Here is a 23,891-nt window from a genome sequence, read left to right on the forward strand (position 1 = left end):
GCCGTCCGGTCCGCGGATCCCGCGCGCCGAGCACGTTCTTCAGATCCAGACCCCCCCCAGAAAAACAAGACGCCGCGGACGTCGCCCGTCGCTTTGAATGACGGGCGGGGACCAGGTGAAGCGCCACGAGAAAGCAACAAAGCGGCGGGACGGGGGTGGCTTTTTATTTTTTTATCCCCCCCCCCCCCTTGACAGGAAAATGAGATTCATCCGGCGGAGCAAAGTGTCCATTAGGCGTCGGAGACGGCGTCCACTCGGCTAAATGCCGAACGGGAGGGCGCAGGCGACGGCCGCTTTGTCCCCCGCGGGCTTCCATTAGCCGGGGCGTCCGCTCCGGAGGAAGACCGGCGGCGCCCGCCCCGCGTCCGGGAGCAGGCGCGGTAAATCAGCGCCTCGGATTGGAATGGAGGGTAAAAAACATTTGACCCGAGCGGCGGTGAAAACGGCCGGGCATTGAACCCGCCAGTCTGACGTAAGACGTTTTCTTGACATAAGTGCAGTTAAGACGCGGGCGGAGGCCACGCCCACCAAAGCCAAAGATTTAATCCCGACCTTCCCTTTGATCGGGGGAGGTGATGAGGCCAGATGGGAAAACAGTTTTGCAGACGTGAGTATTGTACGAAGAGCTGGAGCACCAGGGGGAAACGGGGCTCGCGCTCGCAAAACCCAATTCCGGTGCGTTGACGCGGACTAATAATCCTTGTGCCACCTTAGGTTCGAAAGACCGGAAGGATCCGAATCCTGCCGATAGGTCACTTTTTTGGATTTTTAAATATAATCGAACATTGAACATTTTTTTACGCTTTTTTTTTTTTTTGGACACATCGTTTTGTCATTCCGTTTGCAGCGAGGCTTCCGTCTTTTCACAGAGAATTACGCAGGGACACAAAATATGACCTGGGTGACTTTGCTTTCCCCGACCTCAACGCTACGGTGGTGCGTCTTCTCTCAAGTACAAGGTGTCAGCATATTTGAAAATCAACTAAAATCCAGGTACACAGTAGCAGAACATTCACATTAACGTTGCATGACTATAGCCCTGGCTGCCAGCTCAAACAAGAGCCCTGTTTTGTTGCTCGCTCGTCGCGTCGCGTCGCGTCGTCACCGGCGGCGGAAAAAGGTGAAGGTCGAGAACGGAGTCAATTTGGTGTCTTTGAAAAATAAATGTTTTATCACTAAACATGGAACTCACTTCGCTCACCCAGTCACTTCGCACCCGAGCGGTGGGAATACTCGGCGCCGCCCGGGATCGAGTGCTGGTCAATCTGTGAGTCTCAAGGCCGGAGGCGGGGACGTGTGTCGGGCGCTGCGCTGTGAAAAGGCCCCGGGGCGCGGCGGGGGCCCGCCACCTAAACCCTGTGCTCCTCTTGCGACGGCGTCAGCGACCGCCGGGCCGGCTCGTCCGAGGTGTCCACCGCGTTGTCGTGGGCCCCGGGGTCCCCGTCCTGCTGCTGCCTCGCGAAGTTCACGAAGACCTGGGGGGACCCGAAACAAGGGAGGCGGCTGTAAGTCCAGTGAGTCCCCGCCCATTTTTCCTGAGGTCATAGGTCACATTTTTGGATTGGTCCATATTTTTGGGGTTTTGGTCAGTTCGAGTGGCGTGGCGAGAAGGCGACCTTGGAATGACCTCCTGGTCCCGCTGACACGTCATTTTCTAATTTGATTTTTACGTGTTTTGTGTTGTGTTTGTATCTGTGCACCCGGTTAAAATTCCAATTGAGTACGGAATGGATTTGGAATTCTGGGGCCTGATCGTAGAAATGAAATCCTACATTTTGTGCTCGTCCTAACAATCGGGAAACAAAAACGTATATTTTGCTATTACAGAAGCAAATCCTACATTTACGGCTGTGTCGTGACTTATCTCTGACCCCTAATCTTATCTTGGTTGTTCAAATCCGAACCCTGTTTCAAAGCGGTTGTTTAGAGACCGTATCCATAGAAACGAACAGAAATAGTCGGCTGCCAATTTTCAGCAACTTCAGTCATGTCCAAAGGGTTTTGTCCCAAATACAGTCAGGAAACATGTTTCTGTAAACCCCAAAACAGGATTCGTGCAGGTATCAGAGTTCAATTCAATATTTTTCGAAAAACCATTTTAAGAGAAATTTCGACAAAATTTCAAAACAGATTTTGGCACAAACCGTCCCCCAAGCTCTGGGTCCCAGCAGTGGACGTGAGCTTTTGTAACATCGGAAATGTTGACTCTGACGCAGAAGACCTTGCCTGATTTTGACAAGAAGAAATATGTGCGTAAATAAAACCTGAGAAAATTACTAAATGAAGGCCTCGCACATTCACATGTTTGACCATCCGGTGACTTTGAAGGCCTAATATTAGAGAAAGAAAATGGAAAAGTCCTAAATGTTATCCTAAACTGACAAAAAAGGATTTTAGACTCTCTCCTCACAGAGAGAGAGAGAGAGAGAGAGAGAGAGAGAGAGATAATAAAATGTCTTGGTTTCAGCTGTGAACATGGCGAGGGAAATAAAAAAAATGTGATATATAAATATATATGTACATCTCAAAAACTAAAGATCAGCTCCCCGTGTCCATTCATCCCTCGCGCCTGTTTTAAAGTCAGCGTAGACCCCCTCCACGGTGTCTCCCACAAAGCTCTCGTTTTTATCTTACACCGCGTTGTAAACAGAAAAAAAAAATACGTAGAATCGGGAATGCTTTTTGTTCTTTTTCTCTTTTCCCCTGTACGATGTGGCGAGACGCTTTTACTCAAAATACCAAGGAGGGTATAAACCGGCGAAACGCAGCGCTTCTCCGCTTTAATATATTCTCTGATGCATTATAAAATAAGAATGAAAGCAAAAGTCGAAGCGCGGCACTGCGGCCGTCCCCCGCCTGCTCCATTAGCCAGTCCCTGTCGAGTGACTTGTTCCGAACAATCACTGTTGGTGAAGCAAATGGGCGCTGATGCTAATAAACAATAAACGCGAGTCGACGTTGGGCCGCCGACAACTTTCACTTTTACTGTTTCAGCAAAACGGTAAAAAAGGAGAAAGAGCAACGCAATAAAGGTTCTTTATTGTTTCTATAAAAAAAAATAAAAATCAAAACAAAAAAACCCCTCTCTCGCCCCTTCCCAGGGGATTTTTATATTTATATATCACCAAGCTCCTTTTTACAGACGAAGCACAGGGATTGTCAGGGATCCCTTCCTTTTTAAAACACACTTTTAAATCAACTCAAAGAAATGAATTCACTTTCTAACTGAGACTAAATGAACGAGATGGATTAATTCAACAGTTTGATGTAGTTACTTACTTCAGTATTATTTTAAATTGGAACTGGGCATTTATTTTCAATAGATGGATCGACAGACAGACAGATAGATACAGACTGACAGAGACAGACAGACAGATAGATATAGATACCGACAGACAGATTGCGGTGTGGGGAGGGTGTGGTTTGAGCGGCCACACCTGTCCTGGGTCAGGGCCCAGGATCAGAGTGGCCGCACACCTGTCGCTCGTTGGTTGGTCCAACGAGCGACAGGTAAAACCCCCGTCCCCACACTCACACCCAGGGGAGAAGCCCCTGTCGCGACGCGTCTGCACCTGGGCTCTGCTGGGCTTGTTCCACCTAGCCCCCTCTCCACAACAAACGGGTGTGTCTGCTACCCCGTCGTCTGTGCCATGAGAACGCCGCTCAGATGAGCAACCGACAGACAGACAGACATAGAGGAAAGAAGACGGAAAGAAATCTACAACAAACCTCGACTGAAGATGATCAATAAATGGCCCATTGGTGTTTGAATAATTGTAAGTCGCTTTGCATAAAAGCGTCTGCTAAATGTAATGTAATTCAATAAATTCTAAAGCTCTGAATCGACGGTTCACACCCAGTCAGGACAGAGGAGACTGCGTCGAGATGGCTTTAATAAGATGACACGCGCAGCAAATGTGAGAAGCCTCCGCGGGTAAATGTGAATATCACAACCAAGCGATCGGAGCGGCGACAAGGGTACAAAAGTTTACCGGGGCTGGTTGGAAACGACGGTTGGCTGGCGCACAGCTTCTCTCTGGTCCTGGTCCCTGATCTCAGTCTGATAGCACTGAAAGTAAGAAGAGGTCTGTGGACTAAAGGTTTCACAGAACGCTGGTGACTGGAAATGAGTGACTTCTAGTTAATAGACAGGAATCAGCTGCATGCTGATATGAGATGTGAAGGTCGTCTACGACGGCGGCTGACAGCATTTCGTCACAAAGTCCGGATCGAAGAGCAGAGCTGGTTGGCACGACACACCTTTGTCCATGAATGTACTAATTAAAACAATGTTTATATTGTTAGCTAATTATTATTATTGTGACTGGTCCATGGAAAAATGCATTTGACATTCCTACTGCTGAATTGCTTAAGAACGTTGTCTGCCTTGAAAAAGGGCGACATGCTACTGAATGTTTGTGTTTTCTGGTTCTTGTTTGAATTAAATGTACAAATTGTTTCTGTTGGTTGCTTCATTTTTTGTATTTTTTGTAACATTCACATATTTTAACATTGTGCCAAACAACCCAGTAACGTGTGCCAAACAACCCTGTAACGTGTGCCAAACAACCCTGTAACGTGTGCCAACCAACCCAGTAACCTGTGCCAACCAAACCAGTAACGTGTGCCAACCAACCCAGTAACGTGTGCCAACCAACCCAGTAACGTGTGCCAACCAACCCAGTAACGTGTGCCAACCAAACCAGTAACATGTGCCAACCAACCCAGTAACGTGTGCCAACCAACCCAGTAACGTGTGCCAACCAACCCAGTAACGTGTGCCAACCAAACCAGTAATGTGTGCCAACCAAACCAGTAATGTGTGCCAACCAACCCCACAACGTGTGCCAAACAACCCCACGTGTGCCAAACATCCCCACAACGTGTGCCAACCAACCCTGTGATGGACCTGGTTGGCACAAATGCACAACATGACATTAATCACGCATCAACTAATTTTGGAAAACATTTTGTGTACATTTAAACATGTTTATTCGTAGCTGAGACCTTATCCTTTCGTTTGCTGCTGGTTAGAATATCCTAACGTGAATTATGCCAGAGAAATACAGCAGAGAGTGAAAAGTGGGCCAACCAACCCCGGCCTCCTTTACTCCTCATACGCAGAGGAAGTGACTTATGCTAATTTGTGTTAGCATCAATGCTAAGCATCTTGGGAGTCATCGTCACGACTTTTAATAATTAAAAAAGTCCTTCTTTTGAAAATGGAATCTCGGCTCAAGCTGCCGTCACTTTGTCTGAGTGACGAGAGAAAAGCAGGCGTCGCTATGGAGACGAACTGTCTGGGACGGTGCGTTCCACGCTGTCACGCTCGGTCCTCTGTACTGTTTGAATCATCATCATCCGCCACTCACATGGTGCACTCCTAACCGCCATCACACATGGAATACAATATTATGAGAATATATATATGTACAGTGGTACCTGGACTTACCACTGTAATTAGTTCTATAAGAACGGTCGTATGTTAAAACAGTCGTATGTGGAAGCAAGTTTTCCATATGAATGATGTCATCATGAAGGGTGAAAATAAACAAAATACACAGCAAATATTAAAAAAAATATCCATAAGCCACGAGCTACGTGCACACACCATGTAGGCCCCCCGCTGACTGACTGCTGACTGGCTGCTGACTGACTGGCTGCTCACTGGCTGCTGACTGACTGGCTGCTGACTGACTGGCTGGCTGCTCACTGGCTGCTGACTTACCGCTCACTGGCCGCTGACTGGCCGCTGACTGGCCGCTGACTGGCCGACTGCTGACTGACTGCTGACTGACTGGCTGCTGACTGACTGCTGACTGACTGGCTGCTGACTGGCTGCCGACGCGCCAACTGCAAATTTCCACGTTCGTATCTTGGAGCAGTCGGTCGTAAGTCGATGCAAATTTTCGTGACTATCGCTGCTCGTACCTTGGATTAGTCGTCAGTAGATGCAGTCGTAAGTCGAGGTACCACTGTATATATATATATTTTTACGCACACACACACACACACACACACACACACACACACACACACACACACACAAATACATATATATAAGTTCACTTAAGACGAAGCTCACAAAAGACGACAACTCATAGGAAGCCCTATAAGTTTCTATGGAAGCTTCAAAACACCATATATATATATATATATATATATATATATAGAATGCATTTTAATTTCACTTGGCCTTTAAACAAAAACCTTTGGGAACCTCTTCACACACAACACCACCTAAAAATCTATAAGTGTTCTGTAGTTGTGAGTAAGACCTCTGTGCTCCCTAAACGACGGCTGCTGCTGCCGCTGCCGCCGCTGCTCTTTACCACTTGGGACACAATGGGATCGGGGGTGGGGGTTGAACGAAAGCAAATAAATCACGTGGCCGCGCTCGACGGCGACGGACGGAGACGTCCGAGGCCTTCAAGCCCAAGCCGCCTGAACCGCGGTCCGACATGGGCCGCTCGGGTCCGGATCGATATAGAGGGTCCTCTAGGAGGGGTCAGCGCCGAGGCCGGTCCAGCCCCCCATGACCTGCTGCTCCAAGTATGATTTATTAACCGTCCCTCGTCTGCTAAGTATTGATCACTGCACAATGGTGATCAAGTGGCCTTCTTAGAGACGCTTCATTAGCATGGGCTGACATACAGGAAAAAAAGAAAAACAACAACAAAAAAAAAATATATATATATAAATATATATATATATATATATATATATATACACACGTAAAAAGGTGAAATGTGTGACATTTTGGCGAGTTACTACAAAATGTGGGCGATATTACATAAAACAAAGGTCACATTTATGAGACTTGGGCGAGTTCTCACGAATGGAGTAACAGACATGAAATAATAACAGTAAAGGTGCAATTTGAGACATTTTGTCAAGTTATCACAAAATGCGGGTGTTACCGCCCGATAAAAATAAAGGTCAGATTCGTGGCAGTTGGGCGAGCTTTACAAAATCTGCCTGTTATAACAAAATGATGCAAGTTATTGTAAAATGACGGTGTTTAAAACATGATACTGTAATAAAGGCTAAATGTACCGTATTATATTTTATTTTATTATAATTTATGACATCTTGAAAGTTATCCTAAAATGACGGTGTAATTACATGATAATAAAGGCCAAATGTACTGAATTATATTTTAGCAAGTCATTAAAAGTACTGTATTGTACAACAATAATAATAATAATGGGCAAATTTGTGACATTTTCACAAGTTATTACAAGATGCGTGTGTTATTACATCATGATGAAGGACACATTTGAGACATTTTGACAGGTTATGTCTGCATGTGGATGCTACGAGATCATGATAAAGGTCAAACTTATGACCTGCATATTATCACGTAGTGTTATGAGGGTGTTTAGCGGAAAAGCCAAAATGCAATGACAACCCTCCCTACTTATGGTGGAGCAGATCTCCGCCACAAACGGAGCTCAAGTAAACTTTCATAGACAAACACGCCAGGAGTACCACAACATCCTCCCGCACGCACGCACGCACGCACGCACGCACGCACGCACGCACGCACGCACACACACACACACACACACACACACACACACACACACACACACACACACACACACACACACACACACACACACACACACACACACACACACACACACACACACACACACACCCTTGCGGGCTGTTGAGACTAAGTGATGGATTCTCATCCAGACAGAGCTCCCTGCGGACCGCCGGACACGTCACAGTTCTTGACCCGTCCTGGGGGGTCCTGGCCCCCCCGCCCGGTTCCGGGCCTCCGAGCTAACGTTCGGCTCGGACCGCCAAACACACATCGCATCAGGATCCCCACGGGATGTTCGATATTTGGTAAACACTGGTTCGTGTCGGGTTCTGGGAACCAAAGGGTGCAGTCCGGGCCACAGAGGATGCGCTTACGGCGAAGCGGGAGGGTCGGGAAAAGCTTCGACGTTCAAGCTTGAACATTTGGGCTATTTCAAATAGCTGAAGGAATTGCGACACATTCGGGATCCCCCGACGCCCCATCGGAACGGGTTAAAATCAGGGAAGTAGGATGACCAGCGAGAAGTCACGGCCATTTCTATGTAGAAGTCGGGGGCGGGTTGAAATTTTTTCGCATCGGCTCAAGGGTCTGGAACTGGGCTTGAACTCGGTAACGTCAACATGTAGGTGTCACCAAATTCACGAACACTGTTTATCTGAGTGAATTGAGTGCTTTTAATATATATTTTTGGGATTTGCAAACACTATATAAAGAAAGTTTTCAGCATGCTTTTCTGCGACATCATTTCATATGCCAAATGCAGGCACACGCACCACGGCGGCGGCCGCTAGGGGGTTCGGGTTCCCGCGGTCGGACTGTTTTTGGATTTGGTGTAAAGCCGTCTTTGGATGGGAAGGCGGGATCGGCTTAGAGGGAGTGACATATTGACGGGTTTGGGTCCAGGCCGAGAACCCCAGATCCGCAGCCGCCCAACGGATGCAGGCGAGCCTGTGACCTTGTGCCACCTTAAACCGAGTTTGACTCCAACGAGTCTGTACCAAGAGTAAAAATTAAATAATAAATTAAAAGACTTTCCACGGCTCAGACTTTTAATACGTAATATCGTCTGGAGGCCGCCCGGTCTCAGGTGACGGAAACTCTGAGCGAGGAGTAAAATAAGATTTTAATTTTGCATCGCTACCTACAAGGAAAACAAGAAGCATCAAAGTAAATACCTGTAAGCCTGTTGGTTTTATTTTAGCTGTACTTTGATGTTGTGCTACTCAGAAAATAACCACCACTTAAATACCTCCAATACAATTTAGAACAAATTTGCATCGCCAAAAAATGGACTTATTGTAAGTCGCTTTGGAAAGAATAATGCAATGTACTCACCAAAATTAATAATATTAATAATAATTAATAATAAGTATTAATAAAATAATGTCATAATTTCAATAATTGTACGATTCATCATAGAATGAATATAACTACAGTATGTTAAATGCATGAATAAATAAAAGGCGTATGAACATGTACTCGGGCAAAGAAAAATATTGTGACTGTGATGAATCCTGCGGGCTGGACCCGCTATTGATACTGTTCCGGGAAAATTTGGATTTCTGAAATCGCAGACCTACAGACACGGTCACATCTCGTTTGAACCGGTGCGTCGCAAACATCTCTGGGTTGAAGTTCCATCCAAATCGAATCCAAATGAGTGAAAAACCGAACAAATGTGACAGACACAGTCAGATAGTCAAATATCGCAGGCACGGTCCAATGCATTTACTGCCAAAACATGTCCAACCTGGCTAAAAGTACCTGGAACACAACAATGACATAAGCTACGAACACGGTTGAGGTGTCGTTTAAACCGGTATGTCACAATCATGCTGTGATTTAAGTGTAATCCAAATCGCTCCACATACGGAGCAGATGTAAGTGAAAAACCGAACAACTTTTCCCCCAGATATCCATCACCACTCATACTCGCCACTACTCGTAAACAAAATGAACCAGATGAGGTTTACAGTGAAAGGCTTCATGACGTCAACATACTGTTTACTATAAATGTGCAGGTTCTGATTCAGAATGTCCATTGGCACCGTGTCCAGGGTAGACTGTCGCTCTTTAGGGGTTCGGCATCACAAGCTATGTGCTAACGTGTATATTTATGTGCTTTCTTACCCGGTAGATGTCTGTAGATCTGTTCGATAAAATACGATAAACAGTAGTCAGCGTCGAGTCGAATCCACTCAAATGTACGACTGAGTGATACGTTCAAGATCCAGCGAGCCGCCGGAAAAACAGAAGCCGCGCAATGGTCATCACTCACAGAAATGCCACACCGTCTTTCGCACTTCACGGAAATGTAACTTTTTGAGAATGTAATCCGAGGAAATAAAGTCACCACCGAAATGCCGTGAGTTCCACTACCATCGTAAATCACCGCAAATAGGTAAAGCTGCGTAAATGCATCATCACTGACGCACACGAGACCCAGCGTCTCCTGCCGTCACTGAGACCGCACATGTACTTACACACAGCAACGTGAGTTATAACAAGAGCAAGGTTTGGTTTAAAGTAAAAAAATAAACTTTTTTTTTATAAAGAAACATCATCTATAAACAGTTTCCTTTAGCTAAACGTAGCGGATTTAAATGAAAAAGTAGAAAGTGTTGAGTTTTGACAGGTTCTTCTAGAATAATTCTAATGACAAATGAATTGCAAAGTTCCAATTACGTTGTTTGCATTACAATATAGATCAGTAATCTATCACAAAATGTTCCAGTTGTATATTAACTGAAAAAATACAATAAAGTAGTAATTACAACTAATGTGTATTGATTAAACTCAAACTTTTAAAAACCATTTGCATGGTTTTGAAGTATTTCAATGGCAATTTGCTTTTGGCTTTGTACGATCACATAAAATAAAAAGTGCCATTTTTTTTGGTTGGTTAGACATTTCAGACCTCGAGGTGCAAGGTTTGGGAAAAGTTCACAGCAAACACCCTCTAATTAGGGTGTCATATATTTATTTATTTATATAATTTCGAAAATGTCATTATTTCAGAATTTTTTTCTATGTATTGCGTTATGCATGTGCTCTGAGCATTGAGCCGATTCCAATGTTGGTGGCGGGGTCCGCCGATCCCACCCATAATTATATTTAATAACACATTCGGTATTAATCCCGCATTGATTTTGCTCGCACTTTATAGGAAACAGCCATTTGATGTATTTTGTTTGATGGACATGCTGTTTAAAATTGTTCGTGGCGGGGTCCACCGCATGAATGCTTTGAAAGGTCGGGCACAAATTGTAAGAACGTTTTCATGTATTAAAGTGGTAATCCATGACATTATTTTGTTCATGAAATCCCAGACAGTGCTGGACCCTTTTTCTCCATTAGAAACACCGACTCAATGTATTTGTGTTGTTCATGTGCTCCCCTACACGCCGTTTTAAATTGTTGGCGGCGGGGTCCGCCATTCCAGTCCGACGATGGGACATGAGCAACAAATGCAAAAGTTATCGTTTATCTCATGACTGATAATTTAAATCGTTGGTGGCTGGGCCCGACTACTTGAATGTAAACATCGAACGTGGGCAAGAACGCGAGGGTAAAGCCAGGTCAAAAACTAAAAAAGTTCCGGTTTCAAATGAAATTCGGGGACGGCTCGTGTAATCCAACACGGACGATCTCATGGATTACCACTTTAAAATCAAATCATGAACAACCACTGAGATAAAATCCCCCGAAAAGCGCTAGAAGAGCCGGGGAGCGGCATGGGGTAGCGGCCCCACCTGGTCCAGCGTGGTCTGCGACACCGAGTAGTCCTCGATGGCGAGGCTCTGCTGGCGGCCGGTGAAGTGGCTGAAGATGCAGGCCAGCGCCCCCTGCCGGTAGGGCAGCTGGTACTGGAGCGTGTTGTGGTGCTTCTCCTTCAGGACGCTGCCCGGGAAGGTGGCCCGGACGAAGGCCTCCACCGGGGCCAGGCTGGGGGGCGCGCCGCCCACCCGCACCGACACCCTGTAGCCATCCCCGAACCTGCAAGAAGAAGAATGACACATCCTCGTTACTTTACACTCTATATACAGTTTATATATATATATATATATATATATATATATACATACACATACACACACACAGTATATACGCATGTAAATTTGATCAATTGACTATTTTTTGTTTACTATTTTTGACAGTTTGAATTGTTGATACAGAGGTGGCCAATTTATTCATGCATTTTAAAATTGTATTGTTCCGTGTTAATTTATTGGCAATTTTTCAAAATGTTTCCTATTCTAATGTGTAGCTTTGCTTTTAGCTTTGTTCATTCTTCAGTCCGAGGTTCGTTGCATGGTGCCAACTGTTTTTGATGTATTTTACCGTTTATTCTTCATTTATTACCAAAGGTCTGTTTTTAGATTTGTTTTGGATCATATTTTGGGTTTATTGTACATTGCCAATTATTTTCCTGTTTGTCGTTTCTCGCATCTTATTAATCTCCCGATGTGTTTTCATTGTTTGTACAATATCTATTATTTTGGAAATCTGAAAGTTATATTGCAATCTTTTTGTTATTGCAATTTTTATTCTATTACTGGTCGACCACCTGCTCCCTAACAGCAGACGGAGCAGGATATAGAAAACTATATCAGTGTTAATAAACCTCGGTCGTAAAACTTTTCAATACAAAGTTTCAAAGCTTAGGGCTTATGGTTGACGTGCAGCCAGCGGGGCGACATCCTGATCCGGATCACCCAGCCAGGGGGCTATTATGGGATATAGACCGGCCGGCTGCATGTTATCACGCTTAGTAAACGGCTATTTTCTCGTCCAGTCTAAAAGCACTTCTAAGAACAATAGTTCCTCAACAACGTAGCGTACGCCGCAACAAAATGGCGACAAAACAGTCACACAAAAAGAAAAAAACTATAATTATAATTTTTAAAAAAAGGCACGTTTCCACACTGAATGGGGCGTTGGGCATTTCGATCGGAGTCATTATCAACGGACCAGCGGCCGTCATTCGGTCATAAGGCACCGCTGACGTGGCGTTATCGACCAATCTGAATCGAGTATTCCACAAAGTACGATGTGAGCGACTACATTTTAAATGTGAATAAATTCCACAGCACGCACACATGGAACAAACACACAGATGGACATGGAAACAACAGCAACAACAACAACAGCAACAACATGACGCCACCGAACGCCTTCATTTCGTCTCCCTGGGACGCGGCCATGGCTCAGACATATCGTAACACTGGATTAGAGGACGGAGAGAAGGAGATAGAGAGAGGGGGGAGAGAGGGAGGGAGCGAGGGAGAGAGGGAGCAAGAGGGAGAGAGGGAGGGAGAATGAGAAGACAAAAGGAGGAGGAAGTATAACTGGTCTTAATTTCCCCAGCCGGTCCAGGGCTCGGTGTTGCAGCGGAGCCGGAGGATCAGGTGAGTCACGGATGGAGGGAGAGAGAGAGAGAGAGAGAGAGATAAGGGAGGGAGAGAAAGAGAGATATAGAGGGAGGGGGGAGGAGGGAGAGGGAGAGAGAGGAGGAAGGAGGGAAAGAGAGAGGGGAGGGAGAGAGGGAGGGTGAGAGAAAAAGAGGGAGGGAGGGAGAGAGGGAGCCAGGGGGGAGGAAGGAGGGAAAGAGAGAGGGAGAGAGGGGGGGAGGGAGAGAGAGAAAGAGTGGGAGAGAGGGGGGGGAGGGGGAGGAGGGAGAGAGGGAGGGAGAGAGAGAGGGAGCCAGGGGGAGGAAGGAGGGAAAGAGAGAGAGAGAGAGAGAGAGAGAGAGAGAGAAGGAGAGGAGGAAGGAGGGAAGGGAGGAGGGAGAGAGGGAGTGAGAGAGAGAAAGAGAGGGGGAGGGAGAGAGGGAGAGAGAGAGCGAGGGGGAGGAAGGAGGGAAAGAGAGAGGGAGAGGGGAGGGAGAGTTGTGATCGCACCATCCAGGCGAGTGATTCTGCTGCTGCCAGGAAGAGATCAACTCCCTCTCCATCTCTCTCTACCATCCATCCATCATCCATCCATCATCCATCCATCATCCAAACATCCATCCATCCATCATCCATCCATCATCCAAACATCCATCCATCCATCATCCATCCATCATCCATCCATCCTTCCATCCATCAATCATCCATCCACCCATCCATCATCATCCATCATCCATCCATCATCCAAACATCCATCCATCCATCATCCATCCATCATCCAAACATCCATCCATCCATCATCCATCCATCCTTCCATCCATCAATCATCCATCCACCCATCCATCATCATCCATCATCCATCCATCCATCCATCCATCATCCATCCATCCATCCATTTCTAGTTCTCCATCTATATTTGAGCGCAGACCTATGTATCCTCTGGACCTGGATAATTCATTATAAAATACAAACAGAGCGGAGGCTTATTTACTGAAGGTCTGAACAAGCAGAGGACCCAGTGCTTTGGTGGAAGCATGTTGTTGTTGTTCCATCAGGACGCTGTACGAGTGCTGAGACTAATGAGCAGGCGGCCCCCCCACCCGCGTGTGCTCAAGTCCCTGCAAGCTCAAAAAACACTCCGCCTTGTTATTTTGTCGTTAGTCGTCTTATGACCCGTTGTTTTCTGCCCAATTAATCCCCTAATGTTAGACTGACTGGTGGGAACGTCCGTCGCGCCGTTTCGACACCGGCTCCCAGTGTGACAATTAAAGATCCGGGCGGAGAGCTGGGGCGCCTTCCTCCATCGCCACAGGAGCCGGAATTACTTTTTTTTAATTTATTTTTTAAAATTTTGGATGCTGACAACAAAACTTAACGGTCATCAGAGGTGGACCCAAATTTGCATTTTTTATTTTTTATTTTTTTTTAACCGAACCTATTGAAACTATGAATTTTTTAACAAAATGTTAAAACGTATGGAAAAACATCAATGTAATCATGATGCACGTGAGGCGCAAAGGAATCCATCTATCCAACGAGAACACATGACAGATGACACAAATTACACGTGAGACGTAATTACACTAATGGCCGTGCAAAAAATTAGACAAAAAAACGCATGTTGGGCTTGATAGATCGATCCATCAAGCTAGATCTACTGATATAAATAGTACCGTAATTGCACTAATAGACACGCAACAACAATTTAACTGCAGCTGGTGGATGTCAAGTTTCATAAAAAAAAAAACCCACAAGGAATCATAACGCCTGTTGGGCTTGGAGCGTCTATCTATCCGACTCGCTCGGTCCAGTGACGTGAATAGCGCCCAAAATTACAAAAAAAGCTTGAATTAAAGAATAATGGCTGCAGAAAGTTTCCTCGAAAAATATCTAGGAATCATCATGCCTGCTGCGCTGAGAGGAATCGAATTATCCATCTATGACCAGAAGTATAGATGGTAACGTAATTGCACTAATAGTCAAAAGCCGTCTGGTTTGAGCCGTGCCAGCAGGCCCGGATGGGAAAACATGTCAAGAAAACCCCTTAGATACTGTTCCCATTTAACCTGGACCACGTCCACGCCCGATTGAGCCCCTGGATATACAGTAAGACCAGAAGATGTTGCCTCATACGAATGTCTGGTAGCGTGTGACACCTTCTACAGCATTACTGCAGTCGTTCCCTGACAGCGAGCGCGGCAAGTCCAATTTGTCACCCAAACCGGGGGGAAGACGGCTCGCACAATCACATCGTGTGAGCCTCCTGGCCCTCCTGCAACTTGACACTGCTCAGGCGAGGAGACGCAGAAACTTTGTTTTATACAAAGATCCGATAAGTCCAGGAAGCATTGGAGGGGAATGGTTGGAGGCGTACATCTGCTAATCAAATGCTGCTTGTCTGGAACATTACGAGGGCCTGGTCAATTACATTCCTCGCATTCGCACAGTCTTTCTTTGCCATTTTCACAGTGGCTGTAGGCGACACAGCAAACACTATGTCTTCCATTCGTATTCATCATCATACTCTGTCTCTTTGTTACCCGCCAAAACCGCCGCCCCCTCAAAAAAAACGAAAAAAAACCCAACGTTTTCTCATCTCTCCGTGCGCTGCCCGCCTGGAACGGCTCAAAAAAAAGAGAGAACGTAAAACCGTGGCTTTGAAAGTCGCAAGAAACGCTCGGGTCCGCTTGAGTCGCCTCTGATCTCGATTGGGTAATTGTTTACTTGTAAGAGTTCATTAGCGTTTCCACTTTTGAGCAGAGGATCCTTTGCATCCGGAGACGCCGCGCCGGCGGACGCAACAAAACGGGCCGGAGTTTGATTCACGATTACGTGGGAGGATTGGCGCGACAGATCGCTTTGGGGGGGGGGGGGGAGGCGCTGACTGGAGATACGGCTCGCCCCTGTGAGCTTTCCAGTCTTTGAGCCACTCAACCAACACCTCCCCCGCCGGGTGACTTGCTTGGAGTACATTGGAACACAAATCATTCAGAAGGCCACGGGATGGGGAGAGGCTGTCGCCGTTCCCTGTCCGCGCCGGCCCCGGGGAGGTCCAACTGCTTGCTGAACTTGCCGAACTACGTATTTGACCGGGGGGGGGGGGGGCTGATGCTTTGGCCGGAGAGGGGGCCCTTGGAAATACCACGCTAGTTCCTTGGCCGTTGAGGGGGTTTTCGGTGTCAAACTGTTCGTTATTCGACCCAGTGTGAACTCACCGGTCTACCCGGGGGGTTCTGACGCTTTGGCCGGACAGAAAGACTTCCCTGGCTCCTCGGATGTTTGGGGCTTTTTTTTTTTTTTGGACGATGAACAGCCCAAATCCCAGGGACAAGGAGAGCGTCGGGAGCGGGATAGATGAATGGATCCCCAGCAAAAAACCCTCGGGAAACCCAGGCACGCCTCCGCCATCTGCGCCCGCCAGCGCCCCGAGACGTTTTAATTACAGACACGCGGCCGACGCGTTGTAAACCGCTCAGAGTATTATTTCTCCATCCATCTCCTCCTCCGGCGACGCTCGACTTGACGGCGCTAAAGCGCCCGGCTATCACAGCGCCGCGGCTATCACAGCGCCGCGGCTGAGCGAGCGGGAAGGGGGATTTATTGGGGCTCTTCAAAGCCAAACTTCAAGGGGAATTGATCCAAAACTTTTAGACGGGGGCGCTCTTGTAAAAACCCTCTCCCGTGCATTACCTTAATGCATTAAAGGCACTTCAGCCCCTCCGACTTTTTATGGCACTCCCACATTTAAGCAAAGAGTAAAAAGGACGCGTGCTTACAAGGTAGGTATGAATGATATCAATCCGTAAAAAATGATATATACGTATACTTTATATATACATATATATATATATATGAATAAAAACCCTGCGTCGGCTGTCTGAGCTCCCGCCCGTCCCTTTTCCGTGCTGCCCGGGTGACGAGGGGAGCCCTGGTGCGGCTTTCTATCGGTACCACGACTTGATTTGACTTTCCTTTGTGCATACGTACATGACGGCACACCGGGGAGCCTCCAGGACCACGGGTGGGACTCCTTAGTCAGCGGCCACCTTTTATTGAATTCTGTTCTTCTTGAAGCTGGTTTAAGACCGAGCGCTTGATCTGGAGTGCCCCATATAAGCGAGAGGAAGGGAGTGGCTCGTAAAGCGCCCAAGCAGCGGCGGGACGGGTTAATTGAGGAGCTTCTTAAAAGGGGGGCGCCCCATCCTAGATCGTATTTGTCCGCCCACAAAACCTCCCACGTCTCCCTCTAATGCGTGGGGGGGGGTTCAAATTTCGGCTTGTTTGCGGGGTGATGGATATGCGGGGGGGCCGGCTTGTTAGATTGGAAAGGGGAGGGTGGCGGCCAGGTGGTGCAGACATGGAGGTCACGGCGGAGCCGAGGGGGAGGGGGAGCCCGATTTCTGGGAGAGGGGGAGCGGTGAGGACGGGTGGATGGAGGGATTGGGGGTCGATGTTGAAAAACAGGGAGGGGGGGGAGGAAGGGTGGAGGAAGAGGGGAAGACGGAATGGCTCCACCCGACCCGATTCACAGGACGGCCGCGGCTCCACCGCGATCCTGAGGGTCAATTAAGGATCCTCTCACCTCCATATCTCATCCTCCTTTTATACACATCCTCTCATCTCCTTATCTTGTCTTCTACTTTCTATCTTCCAATTTCTATTCCTCTCATCTCATCTCCTCCAGATCCTCTTCACTCACCTTCTTCATATCTCCGCCTCCCATCTTATCTTCTCCTCTTATCTTGATCACATCCTCTTGGCTAATCTTCTCCTTCATGTCTTCTTATCGTCCCTTCTTCTCCTTCATGGATTCTCATACCTCGTCTTTTTTTATTTAATGTTCTTCATATTGTCTCATCTCTTCTTCTCATCCTCCATCTTCCAAACTCATCAGATCTTCTTCTCTTACCACTGCATGAAAGTGCAACCGGCACCTGTAGAGCTTAGGACCCAAAATGTTGTAATGGCACCGTACACACTAGTGTGTGTGTGGGTGCATCTAAAACACACATCACAGCGTGTTTAGGAAAGCAGAGCGGGGGGGGGGGCGGCTTAATTGCCTTTTCAGTCATTAGCGGGGTCCCACACCTGGCGAAAACATTAATTCCAGCGCTCAGCAGCCATTAAGCATGGGGCATTCAGCGCACGGTGAGGGGCAAGCGCCAGAGCGTCCTCACCTCCGCTCTGTCGCACGCAGCCGTCCGGGCGAGCGCTAAATTTAGTGTCGCGTCCAAGAAATTGAATTTAAAATGTGGCATGGGGCTCGTCCAACTGCTTGTCACTCGCTGTGAGGCTGAAGGGGAGGATCCCGCTCGTCTGCTGAACAAGGGGAACACGTGTCCCCAGTCCGGAAGATAAACAATGCGCTGATTGCCGTTCCCGTCGTTAAAACCAGGTTCTCCCTCGACCACATCCCTCATCTGTGCCCCTTAACGATGTCCCTCTACTAGGTCCCTCTACCACGTCATTCCACTAGATCCCCTTACCACGTCCCTCTACAGGGCCACTCTACCGTGTCCCTCAACCATGTCGTCCCTCAAACAGGTCTCTCTAGCATATCCTATGACCACATCCCTCCCACATGTCTCTACTAGGTCCCTCTAGCGTGTACATCTACCAGGTCTCTCCACCCCGTACCTCTAGCATGTCTCTCCACCACGTCCCTCTCCCCTGAGCCTCTAGCATGTCTCTCTACTCGGTCCCTCGACCAGGCCCTCCTACCTTGGACCTATAGCATGTCTCTTTACTAGGTCCCCCTACCCTGTACCTATAGCATGTCCCTCTTCTAGGTCCCGCTACCCTGTACCTCTTACATGTCTCTATAATAGGTCCCGCTACCATGTGCCTGTACCACGTCCTCCCTTAACCAGATCCTTCTATCCTCTACAAGGTGTTTATACCAAGTCCCTCTACCCAATCCATCTATCACATCCCTCTACCCGGACCCTCTAACAAGTTCCTCCAGCACATCCCTCCACCATGTCCCTCAACTCAGTCCCTCTAAAGTTCCTCAACTCTTTATGACGTCCCTCTAACCCATCCTTCTAACGCATCCTTAAACAGATCTCTACCAGGTCCCTCTACCACGTACCTCTACTACGTGCCTCAACGCATCCCTTTATCAGGTCTCTACCAGATCCCTCTACCACATCCATTTACCATGTCCCTCTACCACACTCTCTACCATGAGCCTCTACCCTGGCCATTTACCCCATCACTTTACCAGGTCCCCGTATCCTGCCCCTCTACACCATCCATCTTCTTCACCCACCTAAACTTCAAAGCCCTATTCTCTGAAATGACTGATATGTTAGCTTGTTGACAGGACATACCCTTGACACTCTCCCCAACCTTCCTCTAACCACATCAGCATGACTCCACCCATCAACACAGTCTATCGATTGTACCAACAACTCCACCTGCCATGAGTGTGCACGTGCATGTGTGTGCACTGTCCTTCCCCTTTGCCAGATCGCACGGCGGGGCAGTGCTAATGTCAGCAGACGGAAGCAAACGTAGCAGGTGGGATGGCGGGCTCCGGGCGTAAAGCGTCGTAAAGGCCTTGAGCAAATGTCAGAGGAATATCAGCGAGCGGAGGGAGGGGGATAAGGTCAGGGGGAGGTTGGAAAAGCAAAGAAAATGTATTAAGAGCCTTTAAAGGCCGCTATGAAGGCTTTAGGACCCAGGTGCCAGAGATACAGTTTATGGGTCGGGAAGGGCGGAAGGGTAAAAGAATGGGACCGCTGAAGACGAAGTTGTGACTAACTCTGTGTTTCCAAACTTTCTTCCTGCAACGTGACAGTTTCTAAACGAAAATAACGTGACAAGACACGTAGAACCGTGCTTATTCATGCAGGACTCGCAAACGATTCGTTCGTCACGAACAAACCTGATTCGTTCTACAGGAATGTTCCCCGCATTCAAAATCAAATTCATTTTTCTCTGCTCTATTTGAATAACAACGGTTGGATAAGCATACTGTATAAGCTAATCTATCAAACCACTAACACATCATTACTTTTGGGATTGAATTCTCCGCCTCTTCCCTCCATTCGAAAGGCTTTTAAACGTTACCTCTGCTCCCCTTCTGCGTTTGCCTTCGCTTTCATGAATTCAAAATGGCACTGACCTGTTCTTCAGGTGCTGGATGCTGCCCAGGCACTGGAAGCGTCCGTTCACCATGATGGCCATGCGCGTGCACAGCGCCTCACACTCCTCCATGCTGCCCAAAAGAGGGGGATGGAATTCATTATTACAGACATTATTACATTATTATTACAGAGTTAAAACAAAAAAAAGAACAATGTGGGGGAGAACTAGGAGACAATAAGAGCGAGGAGACACTCTAGAAGACCGTCTAGGAGCAAGACAGTAGTGTCTGGGACCTAGACAATAGACAATCTGGGACCTAGAAGACACTTTAGGAGACAATCTAGGAGCGAGGAGACACTAAGAACTAGGAGACACTAGGCTCGGAGAAACTCTAGGAGACAATCTAAGAGCTAGGGGACACTTTAGGAGACAAACTAAGAGCTAGGGGACACTTTAGAAGACAATCTAGGACCTAGAAGACACTTTAGGAGACAATCTAGGAGCGAGGAGACACTCTAGAGATACAGTCTATGAGCTAGGAGACACTAAGAAGTAGGATATACTCAGCTAGGAGAAACTCTAGGAGACAATCTAGAAGGCCGTCTAGGAGCTAGGAGACAATAAGAACTAGGCACTAGCCTAGACACTAGGCTAGGAGAAACTCTAGCAGACAATCTAAGACCTAGGAGACACTTTAGGAGACAATCTAGGAGCGAGGAGACAAACTAGGCTAGGAGAAACTCTAGGAGCTAGGATACACTCTAGGATACAGTCTAGGAGCCACTAAGAAGTAGGATATACTTGGCTAGGAGAAACTCTAGGAGACAATCTAGAAGCTAGGAGGCACTCAAGTAACTAGAAGACACTCAAGGAGACAATCTAAGAGACACTTTAAGAACTGGGAGACCATCTAGGAGACAATCTAGGAGCGAGGAGACACTAAGAACTAGGAGACACTAGGCTCGGAGAAACTCTAGGAAACAGTCTCGGAGGATACGGTCTAGGAGCTAGGAGACACTAAGAAGTAGGATAAACTAGGCTAGGAGAAACTCTAGGAGCTAGGAGTCACTCGAGGAGACAATCTAGGAGCTAGGAGACAATAAGAGCTGGGAGACAATAGGCTAGGAGAAACTCTAGGGGACAATCTAGGAGCTGGGGGACACTCTAGCAGACAGTCTAGGAGCTAGGACACAATACAAACTAGGAGACAATAGGCTAGGAGAAACTCTAGGAGACACTTAAGGAGCTAGAAGACACTCAATGAGACAATGTTGGATAATAGGGGGGATAATATGGGGATGGTAGCTCAGGCGGTAGAGCTGGTGGTCTAGTGGTCTAAAGGTTGCTGGTTCGATCCCAGGCTCCTCCTGCTAGCATGCTGTAGTGTCCTTGAGCAAGACACTTAACCCCTAATTGCTCCTGATGGCTGCGTCCGTCGGTGTTTGAACAATTGTAAGTCGCTTTGGATAAAAGCGTCTGCTAAATGACTAAATGTAATGTAATGTAATAGTAATACTACTAATAATAATAATAATAACAGCAATAACAACAACAATAATAACAATAACAATAATAAAAGTAATTATAATTAAAATAATAATAATAACGCGGTGGCTGGCTGGGTCTATAACTTCATCAGTATTTTGGATGTTCTCAGCTCTCAGTCGTCAAAGTGAGTGACAGAAAGGGGTCAGACCCTTCAGCACATTTCAAAGATTAGATCTTTTACATGTTCCAAATTTTTCCACATCCAGGACGCAGGCTTTCCCTCCCGCTCTGATCGGGCGAGCGGTCGGCAACATGCAGGGAAGGGAGTCCCGAGGTCAGCGCCTCGTATACGTCGGCAATAAATGTTGCAGAATGTGCGGGGATAATTGGGGGAAAGGGGCGGGAGCGGAGCGCGTCCGAGAATATATCAGCACCGTCAAAACTCAAAGAATCTATAATGCTGATGCAGGGTTCACTATTTAATCGTGTTTACGATGTGATTTTTGTTTTTAGAAATTAGTTGATTGAGCATTTTCTTGCCAAAGTCTTGAGGCGTCATAATTCCTTGTGAAATTGTCAAAAGGGGGCCGGCCCTGTGTGGTCCTTTTTGGGCGGAGGGAAAATGCTACTCAAGACAACTCAAGGATCTGGGAGACACTCTAGGAGCTGGGAGACACTCAATGAGACAGAGCAGCTGCTTGGAGACACTCTAGCATACACCCAAGGAGCTAGGAGACACGATAGGAGACAATCAGGGATCTGGGAGACAATATGATACATTCTAGGCTCTGGGACACAATCGAGGAGCTAGGAGACACTATTGGAGACCACATTGGAGCTAGGAGACATGATAGGAGACAATCAAGGATCCGGGAGACACTTCAGGAGCTAGGAGACACTGTAGGAAATAATTTTTGAGCTAGGAGGCACTGTAGGAGACACTTAAGGATCTGGGATACTAACAATAATAATAATAATAGTACTACTAAAAATAATAATAATAATAATAATAGTAATAATAATAAAAGTTATAATGACAAAAATAATAATATGGCAGAGCTACTTTGTCAAAGGGATTAAAAAAAAAAAAAAAAGTGAAAGTAAAGGAAGAAGGAAGTCATTTCCCATGCCTGGGCGGTTTTTGGGGGAAACGTGAGCATCTTTTAAACTCTTCTCTGACACCTCCAATCCATCAGAGGACAAATACGGCAATTAACGTCCAACACGACAAAGCAATATTTTATTTCCTGGTGCCGATTCATCTATTTATTTTTTAATTTTTATTTGAGCGATGGGACAATTAGGACTCGAATTTTGCTGCTGGACGGACGCAGACGCCCGCTGGCGCCACGGACGATTGGCTGAGGACGTCCGACAGATCGTGTTACGCTCCCGCCTTGTACGGCAAGGAAAAAAAAAAAACAACAGCGACGCCGATCCTTCACGGAAAAATTCCGGCGGTGTACAAAAAAAAAAAAGAAGAAAAAATACCCACGTTTGGAAAAGCCATTTAGAAGGTTTCTCTTCCCCTTTCCCTGGATGTTGCTCGGCTCCAAACGTGCTTTTTCAGACCAAACATAGGGCTAAATAATTGATGGAAGACGCGAGTTAAAAAAAAAAAAAAAAAAAAAACTCAGTCTGCAGAGTTTGTGGATAAACCTTTAAACAAAACACTCCGGCTGCGGCTGGAGGAGTAAATAAATACTGTTTTCTGCTCACGGAAGGTGGGAAAATAGGACAAAAATAAACAAAAACAAACACAGAGCCGAAATAAAAACAGCCTGAGAGGCGGCGTCAAGTTCATTAAAGATGCATGGGAGCCTCACGCCTCGTACTGCATCGTAATAACTGCACTGTAATAACAATGTAACGACGTTGTAACAACCTAAAGCTGCTCACTCGTCCTATGTAACAACATTGCAGATACTGTAACAATGTAGTAGTAAGTCACACACCCATTCATTGTTTTTGCATTAGTTGATACATTGTAGACACTAAAAATGTAGTTATAACGTGGTAATAACTTACCCCTTGTCTTTTTGCATTAGCTTTGTTAAACCTTTGTAGACATTGTAATCATGTAGCAGTAGTAACACACCTACTCACCCATTGTCTTTTTGTAACAGTATTGTAATAACATTGCAATAACATTGTAGTCACTGTAATAACGTAGTAATAACATAGCATTTTATACTGACTCATCATTGCATATCCGTGATAGTATTTTAATAATGATGTACTTACGTTATACACGCTAACAATGTAGTAATAACATGTTTATAATGGATACCAACTCAACTCATCCATTGTTTTGCAATAACATTGTAATAACCTAAAACTACTCATTCTTTTTGTTTGATTGTAAT

The 23,891-nt window shown here is 46.5% G+C and overlaps 1 protein-coding gene across 1 annotated transcript in view; it reads right to left on the reverse strand.

Moving 5' to 3' along the window:
• Nucleotides 1–1,349: 1,349 nt before the first annotated feature.
• LOC307247444 (phospholipid-transporting ATPase ABCA1) overlaps nucleotides 1,350–23,891 on the reverse strand; it is a gene marked incomplete at both ends in the record, with an annotated part of 207,431 nt that continues 184,889 nt past the window's right edge. Inside the window, 3 exons of the mRNA XM_080023597.1 lie at nucleotides 1,350–1,475; nucleotides 11,308–11,551; nucleotides 20,075–20,167. Of these exons, the coding sequence (XP_079879723.1) occupies nucleotides 1,350–1,475; nucleotides 11,308–11,551; nucleotides 20,075–20,167 (463 nt within the window). The remainder of the gene's footprint in view (nucleotides 1,476–11,307; nucleotides 11,552–20,074; nucleotides 20,168–23,891) is intronic.

The sequence above is a fragment of the Zeus faber genome (genome assembly GCF_960531495.2).
Source record: "Zeus faber genome assembly, chromosome: 22".
Classification (NCBI taxonomy): Eukaryota; Metazoa; Chordata; class Actinopteri; order Zeiformes; family Zeidae; genus Zeus; species Zeus faber.